The 19,671-nt window shown below is 34.1% G+C and overlaps 2 protein-coding genes across 10 annotated transcripts in view; one reads left to right on the top strand and one right to left on the bottom strand.

Moving 5' to 3' along the window:
• Positions 1-11,800, top strand: part of LOC106152588 (cGMP-inhibited 3',5'-cyclic phosphodiesterase 3A) — a 60,969-nt gene extending 49,169 nt beyond the window's left edge. For 8 of the 9 annotated variants that reach the window (XM_013526222.2, XM_013526220.2, XM_087002668.1 and 5 more), the window contains exons 3-12: positions 745-1,314; positions 2,738-2,956; positions 3,774-3,885; positions 5,106-5,234; positions 6,027-6,214; positions 6,346-6,549; positions 6,855-7,016; positions 7,395-7,665; positions 7,960-8,132; positions 8,494-11,800. In XM_013526222.2, coding sequence (XP_013381676.1) covers positions 745-1,314; positions 2,738-2,956; positions 3,774-3,885; positions 5,106-5,234; positions 6,027-6,214; positions 6,346-6,549; positions 6,855-7,016; positions 7,395-7,665; positions 7,960-8,132; positions 8,494-8,598 — 2,133 coding nt within the window. In that variant the 3' untranslated portion in view covers positions 8,599-11,800. The remainder of the gene's footprint in view (positions 1-744; positions 1,315-2,737; positions 2,957-3,773; positions 3,886-5,105; positions 5,235-6,026; positions 6,215-6,345; positions 6,550-6,854; positions 7,017-7,394; positions 7,666-7,959; positions 8,133-8,493) is intronic. The other variant, XM_013526221.2, reaches the window with a different exon arrangement.
• Positions 11,801-12,986: 1,186 nt separating this feature from the next.
• The window catches only part of LOC106152597 (uncharacterized), an 8,306-nt gene continuing 1,621 nt past the window's right edge, over positions 12,987-19,671 (bottom strand). The window contains exons 3-7 of the mRNA XM_013526242.2: positions 18,801-18,935; positions 18,379-18,431; positions 17,264-17,322; positions 16,703-16,819; positions 12,987-15,618 (exon numbers count right to left, since the gene is read on the bottom strand). Of these exons, the coding sequence (XP_013381696.1) occupies positions 15,511-15,618; positions 16,703-16,819; positions 17,264-17,322; positions 18,379-18,431; positions 18,801-18,935 (472 nt within the window). The 3' untranslated portion in view covers positions 12,987-15,510. The remainder of the gene's footprint in view (positions 15,619-16,702; positions 16,820-17,263; positions 17,323-18,378; positions 18,432-18,800; positions 18,936-19,671) is intronic.

The raw sequence follows: 19,671 nt of genomic DNA, 5'->3' as shown, positions 1-19,671 counted from the left end.
TTGGCCAATCTTTGTCCTGAAAGCCTCAATGGCCCTGTGCCAAGAGAGCAGTAAGGAGAGAGAGAGAGAAAGGGAATCTTGTATGCAGTGTTACTATTAATTTTGCTATTGCTAAATGTATATTAATTTGTTGTGTACATTTTTCATCATTTTCATTATTTTACTTTTAATTTTATTTATTTATTTTATTTATTTATTTATTTTTTATTATTATTATTATTATTTTTTTTTTTTGTTGTTTTTTTTGTTTTTTGTTTTTTTTTTTTGGAGGGGGGCAGGGAGGATTTGATTAAAATCTTATTAAGATCAAACAGTACTTGACAGTCAGTGACTTCACATTTTATCCAAAGGTGTATGCCTTTGTAGTAAATATAGAAGAAGGAAAAAATTACTGATACCAGTGCACTTAAAAGAAGGCTTCACTTTTTCACTATTCAGAAAAGATAATTATAATGGCAAGTAGATGGTATAATAAAGGAACGTTAGGTATAATGAGAAAATTTGAATCCATTTGGTGAGTTGTAAAGCATTACATCAGCTTAAGAAAAACATTTAAATGTCAAATCATAATTATATGTTTGCAAAATACATTAAGTTCATAAATGTTAGATTTTATAGCTATACAAGTACATGAATCATTTCAGTTATGAATTTTTATGTTTTATAATAAAATGTTCAGATATTTATTTATTTATTTATTGTATACTTTGATTAACAGTAAAAGCATATCATGTCCCATTGCAGAGATTACGCCGCAGCTTACCTCCAAGCTTGTTACGTCGCATGTCTACCAGTACCTGGACCACCACCACCTCTGCCACTGGGATGCCCACTCTGGAACCTGAGCCATGCCGTACACGCAGTTCCAGTTTCCGCCATTCCAGAGAAAGCACTCCAGCCTCCAGTCCCTCTGGCAGTCGTAGCAACAGTCCTTCACCTAATACAGCAACCACAATATCTCTGACCATACCAAAATCTCGATCATTCTCTCTTGCATCAGCAGGACCTGTATCTTCTGTAAACCAAAAGAGGTTCCCCCGGGACCGTAAAAATGTTTTTATGCCTAGTGCTCCAGAAGAAGCTGGCACCCATTTGAAGCCTCTTAGCCCATTAGTGAAAAGCTCGGAAGAAAGTATGACTATAAGAAATACCCCGACCAAAGAAGCTCATGCTTTACTCACAAAGAGATTGCAAAGGACATCAGATTATGAAAGCAGTGACTCTCCCAATAACAGTGATCATAGTGACAATATTGTTAACACAGAAGAGATGATAGACTCAAAGACAACCTCAAAGATAGGGACAACTTCACAAGTAAGTAATAGAAATGAAACTGCTTTCAAATTGTTAATAGTTTTATGAGCTGTTTTCTGAGTTTTTTACCACATTCAATCAAACCAAGCAATATCTTATGATGATTTAGAGAATAAGACATCCTTTATTGTTGTAAAATTACTGGTGGCTGCTTCCTTTTCCTTTGAATCAATAGCACCATGCTCAATCTTCTAGTGCTGTCTTCAGCTGCAATAGATTTGTAATGTCAACAGTTTGCTAAAAAGTAGTATTGTGCTAATTTAGTCACAGGTACTCCCACTGACATGCTACAACAGAACAATGCAATTAGAAAGTTGTCATGTTCCCTAAGGCTTTCTCTTGAACCAAAAACTTTTTTCATCTCTTGCTTGTAAACACATCTGATCCCAATGAAACTGTATATTCTAAGTGTTTGACAGCCCTCGCCTGGTTTAAGTCTTTGATATTGTCACTCAAGCTATTGCTGTGTTTCATAACTTGCTTCAGAAAAAAATTACATCAACAATTATTGTAAAGTGTGCTATGTGCTCCTTTTTCTCAAAACCTACAAAAATGTTGATGTTTCCCAGATGACTCTGGGGCTTTTTTTAATTTTTATTTATTTATTTATTTATTTATTTATTTATTTATTTATTTTTTGGGGGAGGGGGATAAATTATATCAGATATTGTGAATTATTAGAATGCAACAGGTCTTTGTACTGTTTTATTATAACTTTATCTCAGAAGTTCACTGTTGTACTGAAATGCATTAAATTCAACCAAAATTAAACCAAATGATGCTCACCTACATCGCACTGTGGGCAAGTAGAAAATGTTTAACATCATATGGATGAAGATATAGGGTCATATACTGTACCAAATGGTTTGTGATTACTCATAAGATATAGATTGGTCTGTGGGCCTCGGGAGGTTTAGACTCTGGGTAATGTCACAGTTTTAATGTTTATCCTGGAACCAAATCGGGCCCTGGTCTAAAGGTTCACAGCTTTTAAATGTTATGAATTGTTTAGATTTACCTTGGGATGTCTGGATGTTTTTTATGGTGTTAATTTATGTAGATAAAGGTTAGTAGGTGTTTGTGTGAAGGTAAACAAGTATACCATAGATCAAGTCATTATTCAGATTTGTCTGCATATTGCGTTTATGTTTAGGGTCTTTATTTAAGTAAAGTTGTTTCTAATTAACAGGCTTGTTAACTTTTTTCTCTGGTTGTAAATATTTTATGTTTTCAGACTAACCAAATTGTGAACATTAACCAGTGCCTATTCCATTTTGATTGGGGGAGATACATTATTTTAGTAAATGTTGAGGTCTGATTACTGTTAACTTGACTTCTGTGAGTTTTATATACCAGCCAGTCAACAAATATTACTGAGAAGCATTTAATATATTTAATTATGTCAAATTGTTATTCCTGCCAGGTGGAGCACTTAGCGAACAGAACAGCCCATCATACAGTGGAGAGTCTAATACAGAACAACAATGCCAGCCAACTAGACAAGCAGGAGGACACAAACACCCTCCCCTATGAATTATCAGTATTCGAGAACTTAGAATTATTACAAATATCCAATATCAACAAGTGGGAATATCCCATCTTTGACCTCTCCAAAGCAGTTGGGAATTATATCCTTAGCTTGGTAAGTAGCATGAGCTTTGTGTTATGTTATATATGTTTTCTGTTTTTGAGGTTTTTCTCCTTATTATTCTTGTTTTTGTGAAAAATGTGGTTATTCATACAAAACCCTTTGAAGAAAGTTATATTCTTTTATCTGCATCCACGTTTCCTGAAGTTGAGGTTTTTCTGGATGAATATCATCTAAGAAAGTTTCAAGATGAACCATATACTAGACATTTACTTTTAAGTTGCATTTTGCCATGCTGTGTTAAGGCTGAAAGTGTTAGACATACACTTCACTGGATACTCATCCAAGTTTTTGATTTCCCTTGTTTTTGTTTTTTCTTACTTTCACACTCCTCCCCTTTTTTTCTTGTAATAGAAATTAATAATTCATGTAGAAACACTTGGGTACATATAGATATTAGAAAAATGCTTAAAACAGTTTCAGGGTTGGTGAGAAATACTAAAAATCAAAAGGTCAATAATGTCTCTTAGACTTTTTGCTTAATATGCTTTTAGCCTTAATCTGTTTAAATTTTATTTATTTTTATTCAAATGAACAGGTCATATTATTTCTCACCAATATCAAACCGTAAAATAGATTATATATTGCAAAATAGCAATTAATACGATGTACATTATGAATTATATGAATTTATGGCATGTATAACTTATGAAAAAATATTGCTTCAAGTAGTTCAACAATTATCAGAAAATGTAACCAGTACTAATTTTTAATAACTATCAAATAATATGACCCAAACTTTAGTAAACTTAGCCTCAATTTATCATGAAGACCTCACTGTTTGGATTATCTTACCATTTTATTATTCCAGGTGGCTTATAGACTTTTCTCAGAAACTGGCCTCTTTGAAACATTCCGAATCCCCCTCCCACAGTTCATGCATTACTTCCATGCTCTAGAGGAGGGCTATAGAGACAAGCCTTGTAAGTACACAAACTTTTTAGCCAGCATTCAGAACCCTTGCTAACTTGAACCAAATGTAATCTCACTTCCTCTACCAGGTCACCTGCAGAACCCCACCAAGCCTTAGAATTTCAAAACCTATATTAAGCAGCTTTTGGTGACAGTGAGACCATTTCTCATTCATGTTGTGAATACTGTTCTGAATGTGTCTTTACTTCACCCTCCAACATGGAAATGCAAAGTAGGGAACCATGCACATTTACAGGCATATTAGAGAGAGAGAGAGAGAGAGGAATTTCCACATTTCCATGCAGGGAACAAATATATACTTCACATATATATTTTGATGCAGCCTACCATTGAGTAAGTTTTTCTCCCAACATGGCTTCTGATGTTTGCAGAAAAAAATCAGAGTTGTCATTTGTATTTACGTCTATAGATATATTGGAGGGGGCACTAGTTACCATTGAGATAGGGATACTGGCTTGGTGGTGGGACATGGCTTAGTAATACAGCTATATAATTTACCATAAATAATTGATGGTATTTGTAGAAGAAATCAATTGTGTCTGTTGTAAAAAATACTTAAGTGAATGGGTTTCACTTCTGAAAGCAGCGTCTTGAAAAAGTGTACAATATGCAATATTTCACTCTTGGGATGCAGTTAATTCTTGATTGCCCATTTGAACTGTGAATGTATATGGGCCAATAACTCCTATTGTGGGCCTTGCTTGACGTCACAACCACATATCATCTTGGCAGGCAGTATATAAAGCCCTATGGAATATGCATTGAGGAAAGTGCCACGAACAAATTACAATACTGCTGCATTAAGTCTAACAGTCAGACAGAAATGAATATTTTATGCTCTGTCTGTATTTAAGAATTCTGAAGGTGGTCTCTTCTAAAATAAGCTGTGTGGTATGTTACAAATAGGATGCTAGCCTAATGGATTCCTTGGCCTGCATTTCAATGAGTTTACTTAAAGGAATAAAATAAATCAAGGTGAAATAAGTGTAGGAGACAGCTGACAAAGAAAATGACACTAATTAGGTTTAAGGTGGAATGCTGCACAGATAACTTTTTTTGTTCATTGTCTCAATGCTTGTATATAATATTGTCCATAGCAGAATAAAGAAGTAAACACTATAAATTAATTGTGGTTGCTTTTAACAAATAAAAGTTCAGTAGTTCACATTCTTGTTTAAAAACCTTTTAAGTTTTATGTTTTGGTTTTCAGACCATAATAGGATCCATGCGACTGATGTGTTACATGGAGTGTATTATTTTACTACCCAGCCAGTGCCAGGATTCCAGCAGATCAACCCAGATGATGTGCTGAATAAACAAGGTTCCTCAAGTGAATCAGGTATGAGATGCCGACTTCTTGTAAAGTTGGCCATGCATACACGCACGCACACACATGAAAGCACTCATGCACCATGCCATATTTGATATATATATATATATATATATATATATATATATATATATATATATATATATATATATATCGGTCTTTATTCTTAGAGTAGGACAATCTATTTTTACAATCTAAATTGCATGATTGAGAACTAGATACTACCAGCAAAAAGGAGACATATCCCTTTTAGAGATTGAAAATTATATGCCTCCAACAGAAGAGAAATTACTATTTTATTGATTGAAATAAGCTTGGTAATCTAGATCTCTTGGTGCATTTATTGCTGCAGCTTATTTTTAATGACTTATATTATTCCATGTGCTGACTGCATACATGGAATCTGGAAATTACATTTTATTGGACAGTGGTAGTTCCAATAGAAGCCTTTTCTTCTTTTTTCAAGTGCCATTTAAGCTTGACCCTCTGCTTTGTAGCAGTATCACTTTCACTTTTTATATAATTGCAAGCGAGAAGTTATATAAACTTTGATTACTGATAATAAATACTAATTTTGTGCACCTTAACTAGTGGCGCAGAATTTGATTGTCTAGACCTCAGATAAATAATGATGAAGACAGAAAATTATGGTAGAGTAAATTTGCCATTGCTTTCAAGCATATTTTAACTTACACGCAGGTAAGGTATTTCTGTCAATTACATGTCTAAAACCGTGCAAGGATCTTTATTACATTATATTTATAATAATTGTAATTATTACATTGTGCTGCTTTTGTTCAGATTCTGATCCTGGAGAGCGTCCAACATTAAAACATCATCAGAGTTTCACAGCAGAGGACAGCTATGGAATCATGGGAGGTAATTTGCCTCCTCTGGAGCTCATGGCCTTGTACACCGCCGCCGCCATGCACGACTACGATCATCCAGGCAGAACTAACGCTTTCCTGGTGACAACAAATGCGCCACAGGTTTGTTGATATATTTCAAATTAATAGAGTATTGATTTACCAAATTGTTACAGACAATTTTCCTTATATCAGGATCCGTTGTACCCTGTATGGAATCCTCTTTAATGAGATATAACCTATTTGAACTTCAGGCTGTGCTGTACAATGACCGTTCAGTATTAGAAAATCACCATGCAGCTGCGGCATGGAGTCTCTTCCTCTCCCATCCCAAGTACAACTTCTTGTGCCATATTGACAAGGCTGAATTCAAACGCTTCCGTTTCCTGGTGATCGAGGCTATACTTGCTACTGATCTCAAGAGACACTTTGAGATTCTTGCAGAGTTTAATGCCAAGGTGAGATATCACATACTCTAATAGATGTATGGATCTCTATTATAACTATTATTATTTTTGTTATTAAGTCATCTCATAATATCTTTTTTATTATGAACATATTATGAACAGTCAGCATGCAAAGGTATTTTACTTCAAATATAGGCTTTTGTATAATCCAGTAAAGTGAATATCAGCTTTTTAAATGTCAGGCTACTGCTCGTATTAAATGTCAGACCACTGCAATTGAAATTTAATCTGATAAATGGCATTTTCTGCACTCCTTTCACCTTTCCTTTTTTTTTTTTTTCCTCCTCTCTTCTTAGGTCAATGAAGAGGATTCCCCGGGAGTGGACTGGACCTCTGAAACTGACCGACTCTTGGTATCTCAGATAGTAATTAAGCTAGCTGATATTAATGGTCCCTGTAAGCCAAGGGATTTACATGTGTCTTGGACAATGAGCATAACAGAGGAATTTTATGAACAGGTGGATATGACTTAATGATGTATTTGTTGTGCAAGTAAATTTTTTTCTCCTTCACAAAAAATACATATATAATGAACAGAAGGGAAGGGTTTAACAGTGAAACATCAAACTACTGTTAATGAAGAGTAGCTTTTTTGCAAAAATTGAAGTTTATGAAAAAGTTTTCAGATATGTTATCAATAAGATTGCATTGGTAAAATTGTTCATGGTTCTTAAATATTTGATAAAAATTTAAACTGACATGTGAGTGATAGCAATCATTTATTACTAGGCGTTAACTATCACTAATTGTCAATAAATCTGATATTGTTTTCTTGCTTGGTATTCAGTACGTTTTTTTTTTTCCCCTGCATTGCTCTGTTTTATTCTGTACCTTAGGGTGATGAAGAAAAACGCCTGGGTCTCCCAATTTCTCCATACATGGACAGGCGGCATCCCCAGTTATCAAAACTACAGGAAACATTTATCAATCACTTGGTGGCGCCACTGTGCAACGCCTATGGCCAAGCTGGACTGCTTCCAGGTACTTGGTTGGATGAAGAGAGTGATGAGGAGGGGTCGTCAGAGAGTCAGGATGAGGAGGATGAAGAAGAAAGGGATAGTTCTGCCTGCAAGGATACAGAAGATGAAGGGGATGAAGAAGAGAAGGGTAAATGGAATAATTTAATACTTTAAGTAGATAGAGGGGAGTGGGTTTCATGCATATGGAGCTTTTGTTGGATTTGGGAGAAAAAAGACTTCTGATCAGCTTGAAAGGGCTTTTTATTAACATTTATCTTTTCAACAATTACCTTTATTTTCAGATTCTCAATTCCAATAAATTGTTATTATGCTTATTGGCCTAGAAGTGAAAATCAACATTCTGTAGTCTTTGAAATTTTTAGTATTTTAAAGTGGTAAAAGGCAAGGCATTATTATCAAGTTTTGATGTATATCCAAACAGTATCTGTTTCAGTGGCCCCTGCGCCAAAGCACAAGCAAAAGACAAGAAAAATACTGTGTCAGTTGACCAAGAACCTGAAAGAGAATCATGATATGTGGGTGGCCAAAATTAAAGCAGAACAAGAGGAGAAGGAAAGACTTGAGAGTGAAATAGAAAATCAAAAGAATTTGGAGGTAAGGACGACAGCTTCCAGTTGTCTGCCTGTTTATTATTCAATGTACTGTTCAGTCTAAAAACCAGTGAAAGAATTGGGTTTATACAAATGATTGTTTTGACATTAAAGGTGAAATCTATGTAAAATGTTCAGTATGAAAAAAAAACAAAGAAAAAGGCTCACTACATCCAAAAAGTAGGTTGAAATAAATTTCATGACCTCTTATAACATAACCTCATTAACCTCCAACAAGATAAATAACTTGGAAGATTACCCTGTCCAAAAGATCTGGTATAAAGCCAACAGAAATTTCCGGAATGCATGTCTCAGTGAATTACCTTATGGCAAATTGATAAATCCCTATATTTCTTATTCTTTAGAACAACAGCAGCATATCAGACAACAAACCAGAGATGGAACCTATTCAGGAAGAAGATACCAATGGCAACAAACCACCTTCACCTCCACAGAGTGGGGAGAAATGATAAACTACAGGAAATTACATAGCTGATGGAGTGTGGATTTACTACAACCTGACAGCTGGCTGAAGAAGATAGGTGATGCCTGTTGATGCCTGGCTGGGAGCTGTTGGAGCCCTGGTTATCATGACAGAGCATCATTAGAGAATATGATTTCTTTTAAAGCAAGTGTGGTTTCTAAGGACAACAATTGAGCACATTTTTCTTGGTGTGTTCTGTTTTTTTCCCCCTCTTTTTTTTTTTAAATGAGATTGAGATTTTGTCTGAACATGAAGCTAGATAGGCACATGTGGATGTTGTTTGGTTTTGTAAAGGTACAAGTAGACGACAAGCAGTTATAATAATTAGTAATTGATATCTCTAGAAGGAAACTAAGTCGGCTAACAGTGCAATTTAGTCTCTGAAATATACTGAAAGACGGGTCATTTGCTAAGATCTTTCTGGTACACTCAGAATTATTAACTTTACATAGCAAGCAAAAAAGAGCTGACTTTGGATTCACACCCTAAATATACCAGTATTGAATATGTTAATATACTGCCCATAGTCAGCTGGTTGTTTTTCTTGGTATGAAACAGCTGCTCAAATATAATCAATTTCCTTACATGTGACTGTGCTATATATATAAATATATACAAATAAAGGTGGCCAGTCAGTGTTATTCTACTCTTACATTTCATGTGTACTTGTACGGTTCATGATGTACCAGTAGGAATAATATAAAACTGTATAGGTTGTTACGTAATTTGTCATTAAATTTATTAATTACTATTTAAACTTTTATAAAGTCAGCTTTTAGATGAAGCTCTAGTTTATTATATAACATTTATGAAACAATCCCAAGCTTGTCCAAAGATTGAAGCTTTTAAGAAGAGGAATTTATTTACATAAAGAAGGAACACATGCTTATTGTATTCATAGATTTATCTATTTACTAAATGTACTTTTATGTGTAAATAATGTGGAGTGAGTGATCAAATGTGTACATGCTTGTGTGAATGTGAAAAGGAGAGAGAGAGAATTTGAATATAGTCTCTATATTATCAACGTGAATTTTGTGTCAAACACATGAGTACATACAAGGTTGTGTATGTATAGACAAACAAGTGGTAATCTTTGCTTGTGTTGTTAAAGAAGGTAGCATTTTGCATAGTATTTACTCTACAAATAATACCTTCTTGCTTCCACTCTGCAGACTGGAACAAGGATTTTTTTCTTTTATTTGTGCAAAAAGACTGTGTCAATATGATACCTTTATGTTGTTAAGTTATTCCATTTTAGCAACATTAGACTAGATGTGTAAGATCTTATGAGTGTGTCCTATTTTCACCCATATCCTTTCTAGTATTTTGGGGGTATTTAAAATTTTTATTTTATTTTGGTAACAATCAAAGTTTTAGGGATAAAGTTGTAATTTTATAGGATCCAAAGCTTTCTATAAAACTAAGATTTTCATTCAAGAATTTTGAATACTTTGCCGTTTCCAAATATCTTATTTTGCCACTTGTAGATTTTGTGCCCAGGAGGTACAGTGATAATACAGAAGAATAATTATATTAACTTCTTAAAGTAATTGAGTAATAAACATTTTAATGTTAACCACTGATGTAGAAACATGGACTAAGATATACGACATTCTAAATTATGACAAGTATACTGTTGGCTAGGCACTGGCTTCTGCTCACCATGGTAACATTGCAAACTAATGGAAGCCAACTTTAGTTGTTTCACTTGGACTACTACAGTAACTATAAAGTCAGTATAGTCAGCTGTCCAAGTTTAGCAGTCTTAACAAATCCTATAACTTATATGAAACGAAGGCAATCTGTTTCCAGGAATCACTGAGAAAAAAGTTATTCAGTCATCATTAGTTTGAACTTTCAGCCCCTTGACCAGCATTGTTCTGGCAGATCACTCAATTTTGGTTGATTGACAAGAACAATTTCAATTTATTTTTCTTATTGTAGCCATTTTTCCATTGCTCTTATTTTAGCTGGAATGCTATACAGTAAATGGATTATTTCTGAAATTGTGCAATAGACTAGTTTGGTAATTTCACAGATCATGTTGATAAAATCTGACTCTTTTGGTCAAGTTGCCTCTATCTTAAGATTTGTATAATTAGTTTATCCATCCTCAGGTTTTTCATAAATCACAGCTTAGTGCATGAGGGTCTTACTCACAAATTTATAATACTTGAAGATGGTGAAGCTTCAGCAGGATCTGAACCTTTTACTTTTTTTTAATGAAGTCCTGCAAAGAAATATGATTTTATTTTGATGAGCAAATATATGGCAGTGTATCTAAGTATAAGTGTAGGACCAAAAAAGAATGTTTTCACTATTAAAGACAGAAAAAAATATATTGCTGTGGATAATGGCAAAGTAATCAAATTTCAGGTAGAAATCTAATAACTTTGTAATTTAAGCTTTTAATCACCTGTGAAGTGAAGCAGCTGGACTGTTGGAGAAATTACTATGGCTTGGAATTATGAGCTATTCTTGCAAGAATGACATGGTATTAAGAAACTCTACACTGTGTAGTGACCTTTTGGAATTATTTCAGTGACATTTCTACTTTGAACAAGAAGTATTTTTTCATATTCACATTTTAAATTTTAAGCTTTATTCTTAGCAGGTAATAATATTTGTATCAGAACAAATTTAGCCCTTTCTTCATGTGTTCAAAAGATATTGTGAATGAACATAAAAAATTCTGCTCTTGAAGTCACATCACTTTTGTATTGTATCAGTTGTAAATTTTGCCTAATAACAAACATGTTGCTGCTTTGACCAGTAACATAACTTTTATAATGTGGTGATGCTTAACAGTGGATACTAGACTTATATTCAGTTCATTGGGTGGTTATATGTAGATTTCAAAGACTAAATTTATCCATGATCTTTAATGTCATCGTACAAGTGGTGCAAGTGGAAGCAGTCCTACCACTTTGCCTTTTTAACTAAATAACCTGAAAGGAATTGCTCAACCATGTATGTGGTACACAGGAGCTGTATCTACACATTGTGTCAGTCTTGTTATAAGAATATCATAATTGTAATATTTAACTATCTATTTAATACCGTAGCTTAATAACTGTTTGTATGCCATACAGGCAAGATGGAGCTTCAAGTGAATCCCAAATTTTGCCATTTTATGTATATACTTTTCTTCAAAATATAGTATTAAATTAATTTAAAATGTTTAAGTTGTATGGCATTGTTATTACTTAAATGTTTATCCTAACATGAATTTGCCACCATTAATTTCGTATTATTGGGCAAACCTACCTCCATTTTTCAACTCAAGCAGTCTTTCAGTTATAAGCTAGAGTATGGACACTTGCTTTACTGCTGAAATGTTCATCAAGTGCATTTTCAGGTGAATAAGAAAACAATTGCCATACAGTTGATCCTTATCTGAGTTATCTCAGTAGGATTTGTTTAACAAATTTTTAACACCAAATCATCAATCAAAATAAACTTGATGCATTTGTTAATGGCGCCACTTTCCATACCAATAAAATAATTGTGTAAACAATAAAAAATGAATTCCATTATTTGTGGAATGACACGATTAGAAAATGCAACCAGAGGTTTGGCTTCTTTAAATCCTTTGCAAGAGGCTTTGGGTTTTGACTCTAAGACTAGAAAATAGTATAGAAAACCTCATAATGTCAGCTAAACCAACAACAACTGCATTTTTTCTCCTATTCTTACAACCAGAAACCAACCAAGAAAAGCTGGATCATGCAGAAAATGAAATGGTGTCATTTTACAAATAATTCTTGGAAATTTATTGTTTGAAGTGAAAGCAACTTACATGTGGTTTTGCACACGCAAAAAGTAAATGGCAGTAGATTGAAGCTTTTCTCTTATTGCATGTGCATGAAAAAATGAGTAATCTTTTGATATTTAACAAGCCTATAAACTGAGATATTGCTACATCCAAAACTTAAAAGGAACAAAAATAAATTTGCCTGAAAATTTTACCAATGTGCACTATATCTCAAACCATTGATAAAAACGCAATTTAGAATTCATTTTTGAGCTCGAGTTTCTAATTGTTGAGTCATTCTTGTAGTGAAGATAAAAGCCTGTAAATTAGGCTTGTAACAGTCAAAGTAGAAATTTAGTGTTTATAGATTAATTTAATTTTTGCAGCAATGTTGAACACCATAAAGTTCTAAGATGCATGGTGTACCTTTAGTCTTAGAAATACAGTCTATCATCACTTTATCTTTCGCTATATACATTGAGGTCTGGCAATTGCACACAAAAGGTGAGAACAAAAACATCTTCCTGTATAATATTATATATATTATATAAGAAATTATATTAAAATTGTGAATTAAAGCTCAATGTGACACAAAATATGTTTAGAACAAAAATCACTTTAACTACAATCACAGACTTTATTTTTTTCACAATAGTGCAACATATACTTTTGCGGTACAAAAGGCTTTGCTTAACTGACTCACTACACTGGAATGTTGCAACAAAACTCTAACAATTTATCTTCCATTTATATGTATAACAAATTTAAAATGTGGAGAGTGAATGATGTCAATCCAAAATATGTGTAGGTACGTCTGCCTAAATAGGTATATCTGGTGATAACAAGAATGAAAAGCAGCAATTTTGAGTTGTTTAACAAAAAATAAGGGGTGGAAAGAGAAGACCTGTGAATAATCAATTCCCCACTGAAAAATATATCAACAGATATGCCTTCTAAGTCAACATATCTCTGAAATTGGCATTTTGAACTTAAATAATTATTTTGGTATTCCTTTTGAAAATAAATTTAAATAGTATGTTTTTTTTTCTTTTTTTTTTTTTGACAGATATCAGCAGAAAATTTTGGCAGGACACAAAGGCATATCAAAGATCTGTCCCTAACTAAATCGTGCACTTTTGAGGTGTGTGTTACTCCACACGTTTGAGTCCTCTTAAGGGAGTTTGCACTCATGTGCCCATGAAAAAAGTGAAGTCATGTGTACACTAACTGAGGGAGTGGAAGAATGTAGATGCAACTCTCAAAGCACGGGTACATATAACAGTACATGTACCATGCAAGAAAACTGGCAAATGGTGCACCAACAGTTTATTCCACTCTGTACACTCCTTAAATTTGCATTAGAATTATGAATCGATCATGAAGTCATTTAGTATATCTCACAGACAATTCATGCAGATAATTAACCCCGTAATTCTAATCTCACTAGATTTCTTCAATGTGAACTTGATCTATGATACTTCTTACACCTTATTCTTATGGAATCCGAGTGAACATGTATCCTTAGTTTGATGTGCATAAGAAAACACTGAGAACAAACTCTAACAAAAGATGATCATGAGTACTGGTACACCAGAGAGTGAGAGCATAATCTTTATAGTGAATAACAGTAAAATGTAAAACTTTTCATACACTCCACATTCCTTAGTGTTATTTCCTGTTCCTTAATTTAACAACTGGTGTTTAAACCATGGGGGTAGAACAGACTACTCCCTGTTCAAGATTGGGCCTTTCATAAGACACAGGCTACTATGGGGCCATTCAAAATAGAAGATCATTACAGGCAGAGAGACCATTACAGGATTAAGCAGTCTTCCTTTCATGTAGGGTCCTCTATATTTGAGCCTTGGACCAGTTGATACTCAGATCTTCTATGCTGAATGGTCCCTATGATCCATTAAAATGACTTCGCTTTAAGTTTGCTCTCAAAAGCTTGCACCACTGTGACCCTTCTTTTTCTGTGGAGCTTTCTCATTATGATATCAGCATTCTGAGTCTTTATAACTGATGACAATTAAACTGCGATAAACTGATCATTACCTTTTTACTTGTGATGACACTCGAAACTCATTCATGATCTATTTCAATTTCCTTGCCATTTTATCACTGTGACAACTGTCTGTGCAGGCATACGGTGATAATACAAACATATTTATTCAATACTGTAAAATACTATTATCAATATATATATATATATATATATATATATATATATATATATATATATATATATATAAGTCGTTAAAAAAGGTAACTTTTTAGAACACAGTCCCACAAGCGTGTATGTTTAAAATGGTAGCAGATATTTTTTTAGCAACCATGAAGTATTATGGTATTCGTGTACTAGTTAATTACAGGAACAGACATTGATTGTTACTAAATTAATGCTATCAAAATGGTTTATAGTCTATTACGGAGGACAAAAGGGGATGATTACCTAAATCTCTCAAGGGTTAAATAGAAGATGCCACATTTCTTATCCAGTGTATGATGGACCCAAGTTTCAACAAAATCTCTCCTAAAATGTGTTGTCCCCTTGTCTGTGACTTTTCTCCCCTCTTTACACCTCTCATTGAGTTTCACAGAGAATACGAAGTCAAAATTAATTTGCAGCTATTTCGTCTTGTAACCAATACTTCTTTCCACCCCACCTCCCCATGCACATATACATGGAAATGGCTACAAAATAAGATTATTCACTACCCATCAGCCAAATAAAGCATCATTATCCATTTCTGATCTTTTTCTATCAAAAGCATTAAGAGAGTGGTAAAAATGTAAATGAAAAGATGTAAACTGTAAGCCAACACTCTCAGTTTCCTAAACCTCAGTCACATCAATGACTAAGAATTACAGCAACTGTTAAATAAAGTAAGCTCGTTTCTCCACGAGGATTTTCCTAACCCCACGCACACCAATCTACTTCTGAAGTCCTTATTCAACCTCTTTGGTCCATTTCTTACTGTTGATAGAACAAAGTAGTAAAACTTTGTGCAGGGGTTGCAAAGTGGAAAAACCAATCCCCTCATCCACCAGGAAGGACAGAGCCATCCCCATAGAAAACAATAAAAAAAACATTTGTGGATAAATTTATGCTTAGTCTAGGCACAGACGTGTCCAATATCAGCTTCTCCATGCTGCCAATGAAGGGCTGTCTCCATTGTTGTAGCCACGGCTTAAAGGTTCCTCGGGAAGAGAGGCCAAGACATCACCTGTTATTGCTGCCACCTCCTGAGGAAAAGAAAACATACATAAGGTTTAAAAACTATGTCCTGTGAATTTTGTCTGCTTTATCATTATATTTTGACTTTGAGGATCCCTAATATACAGTAACTTTCAAGCAATTGTACCAACATATTTGCCCAGGTCCTGTTTACAAATAAACACAGCCCCTATAGCATGCAAGCACGCACGCACGCACACACACACTACTAAAAATACAGTGTTAAACCAGTATTATCACTATCCATGGATTTCTTTTTTTTTATTCCTTTCAGCATTATATACTAATATACTGTAATTTCTAACTCAAGTGATATATAGTAGACTGGCAGCACGTGCTAATTGTCCATGAAGGAAATTACTTCCACATCTCAAGGCAATCAGGAACTGAAGATGGATGAATGCAGAATGCTGATTGCATTTCTATTATAAGTATTAACACTGTTTTATTTTTTTTTTCTCACAATACTCAGATAAAAGCACAAAGAAAAATAGCATACAGAGACCAATAAAACTTTCATTTTGCAGAGAGATCTAGATTGAAAATGGGATGTCATTAACAGATCATTTATCAATATCATCCTCTGGCAAACCTCATCAGGACACTCCAGAACACACTGCTTCGGTTGAATCTTTAAGCGATATCATTAAGATGTGTATTACAGATATATGTCTCATTTCACCAAACTTTTTGTGATATTACTGATCTAAAAAAATATTGTTGATCCCACAGGTCATCAGAGGATTGATTTTTTTATATCAGCATTGCATCCACTATCCCTACCATGCATCTGTAGGTTCAGTGAGCAGTAAAATGTAGAATTTGTAGCACTCATTAAAATAGGTGATGCATATGTTTGCCATATATAGGGAATTCATTTTCAAGAAATTGAAATATAACATTGATTCTGCTCCAGTAGCATAAAAGACTCACTAGTAACTGGATGGCATAAAAAAACATCCAGTTGGGAATATATACCAGAGATTTAATCAACTTACATAGATAAACCAAGTGAAATGAAATGTTTCACATCACTTTATCCCCCCCTTTCACCCCCAGCCTATCCTAAAATCTTGAATCGACCAGTGATACCTTATTCACATCATTCCAGTTTCCTCTAAGTGACTGTGACCTCATGGCATAGGAGGAACCAGGTCGTGAGAAGTGGGCAATGTCAGACTGGGGGACGCTGGCATCATCACTGGAAACCTAGAAAATATTAGGATTATCTTTCAGGCTAACATCCAGGGGCCAATTCAGATGGTCTTCTGGGATTTCCAGATGACAGTCAGAATTTTCCTTGAAAAATAGGGGCAATTTGATCATGTAAACTGTGTGACTGGATATATGAACTGACTTCAGTGGAGATGGCTGGAATAACATCAGATTTCTGTAAAATTCTTGTCCAATATACACATAAATCTATATAAGCACCTGGAAATAAAGAAAGGTATGGTCAACATATTAAAGATTGCAAGTATGGTCTCTGTTTTATGTTTGTTTTTTTTTTTTCAAACCTTTTTTAAACCATTTGTAAAAAAAAAAACATGCAACAATCTCAAATAAACACAATTATACATTCAACGAAGCATTGCCTTTTCATATTTGATTTATGACTTTACAAAAAAGAGGATCCTCAAAGTCAGAACTTACCTTTCTGACAATGTTCATTTTTATTAGATCTGCCTTAGATGTTCTCTTGCATCCGGCCGCTGTGAAATATCAAAAAAATATTTAAGGCATTAATTAACAGCTTTTATAACTATTTAAAATTTTGCAATTTATCAAATATGAATTTAAAATTATGAATTTGTTCACCATAATGGATATTCACCTTAACAAAGCATTGACATGAACACAGGGCTTCAGAATTTATGGAACCCGTACCTGTATCATAACACATTTTTCTGCCTCCATATGTAGTTTAACATAAAAGCAAAGGTTGCATGATTCCTATCAGAACACAAGATTGCAAACTGAAGGGAAAGTGTGTATAAATGTAAATGCTATAAAACAAAACTGTATGCTTAGATGACTTCAGCTACATGTACATGTACAATGTTGGTGCACAGAAGGGTGCAAGGATCAAAGTACCTTAACAGGGTTAGCTTTCATTCTACATTTCACATATGTTCCATTTGCTTAAAGATGTTTCTTAAACTTTAAAGATATAAGTACAGATCATCTGAATTGCTTATAGGAATTTAGAGCATACTAAAGTCCCACCAACCGTGTCTTTAAAAACAGACAAAAATCTGTCTACCAGTGGCGAACCATAGTCTTATCATATGTTCCCAAAGAGCACTATCAATGGCACACACTACTTTAACATGTCTCACATGAGGGAATTAAGTATAGAGGTATTAGCAAATCAATGAACATTATCCTTGGAAAACATTCCCAGTGATGGGATAGAAGTAGCTTGCATTAGTGTCGCGTTACCAGTAATGACTGAAGACAAGGAAGACTGATATGTCCCGAACAGCACTTCTGTAATCCCATCAGAAACTCATTATCAGTAGTCGTAACAATTGCTTCACACATAACTGGAGCCTGAAGAAAGGTGCACGTATGCATGCAAGTACTATATACAGTGCATGTCTGCATGATGCAGTTGTGCACATTTAAGTAATAAGCACCCAAACAATATTTAAAATACAATAAACTTGTCTATTGATTTCTGTTGACAGACCCATTATTCCAAGCAAAAACCCTGCAAATGTATTAGCCCTGAGTTAATGAAGAATAATTACAAGCATTTTACTTACCAGCAAAAAATGGCCAAATTGCATCCAAAGCTGATGCAAAATCTGCAGCTGTTCTATAGGAATAAAACAAAACAGACATTAATAATATCAGATAATTAAAGCTCATAATCTTCACAAAAATCATTTTCAAAGAAACATTTATTATTTATGAACTTTCCATTTCTACAAATCTTGAATTTTGATACTTAAAGTAATAATGGCTAACAGTCTTAATCTTTATTATACTTCATATTCATTAGGCAAAACTTTATTTCAAAGATAATAGGAACAGATATTATTAACAAAGGAGGAGCACCTCCTTGAAAATCTTTGTTTCAAAAGCTACTTGCACACACACTCAAGAAACTTCTGAAGCTTTCTTGTTCTTCTGAAAATCGAACAAAAATGGCTGTCCATATTTCTGCCCTAGGCAAACAACCTACCTCCCTTGATTATCTTTACATGAGAGATTTGGTTTATATTCCATAATTTTCATGATAACTTTGCCATGTCCCTGGAAGGCAGCACAGTGCAGGGCAGTCCACATTGTACCACTATTGCAAGAATTTACATCAGCACTAAAAAAATAAAAGCAAATATTTACATGTGTGTGCATATGGGCCCACTGGGGGTGCATGTGGGTATACATAATAAGGTTTATATTCTAGATTAATTCACAATGAATTTTCCATACAAAGTGTTTATTTACCTCACATGCTTTTTAAGACTCCTTTTTTAAACATTGGCTTTATAGTCGTTTCATCTGACAACTGACAACCAGTCACTAGAAACAAGTGACAGATATTTGACAAAGTCTTTCAAAGACATATAATTACATTCTGCTAAATACATAAAATGCCCTCTTCTCATATGCATATTTCTACACAATCTCACCACTGATATGCTGACTACGTAACGTTTCAAATAACATTTAGATTTCCATACTAATGGTATTTCTCAACATCATTTGATCATCAAAAGGTTGTTGTTACTCAGAATCATCCATCAATCTTGCTTATGACAAATAATGATGATTAGCACTATCTGCACAAAATGACCATGGTAGTCCAACGTCAATGACTCTAATTTGTAACTGACCTTAATACCCAAGTGCTTAAGGTCATTCAAATATGGTTCAGGTTACCAATTAGCTGATATAAAAATGACTGGTTCATTATTAGATATCAAAGGCCTAGGGGAACAACAGCATCTCTGAGGTGACATTTTACTGCATGATATTATTAACCAAATGAAATTCTGCCAAAATATTTAAAGCACTTTCAACATAGTACACTATGAAGGCATCATTAGCAG

The sequence above is a fragment of the Lingula anatina genome, chromosome 1 (genome assembly GCF_051362555.1).
Source record: "Lingula anatina isolate TDL-2025a chromosome 1, LinAna3.0, whole genome shotgun sequence".
NCBI classification, from domain to species: Eukaryota; Metazoa; Brachiopoda; class Lingulata; order Lingulida; family Lingulidae; genus Lingula; species Lingula anatina.
Note: the sequence above shows the minus strand (reverse complement) of the source record. Positions and strands in the feature narration are given on the sequence as shown.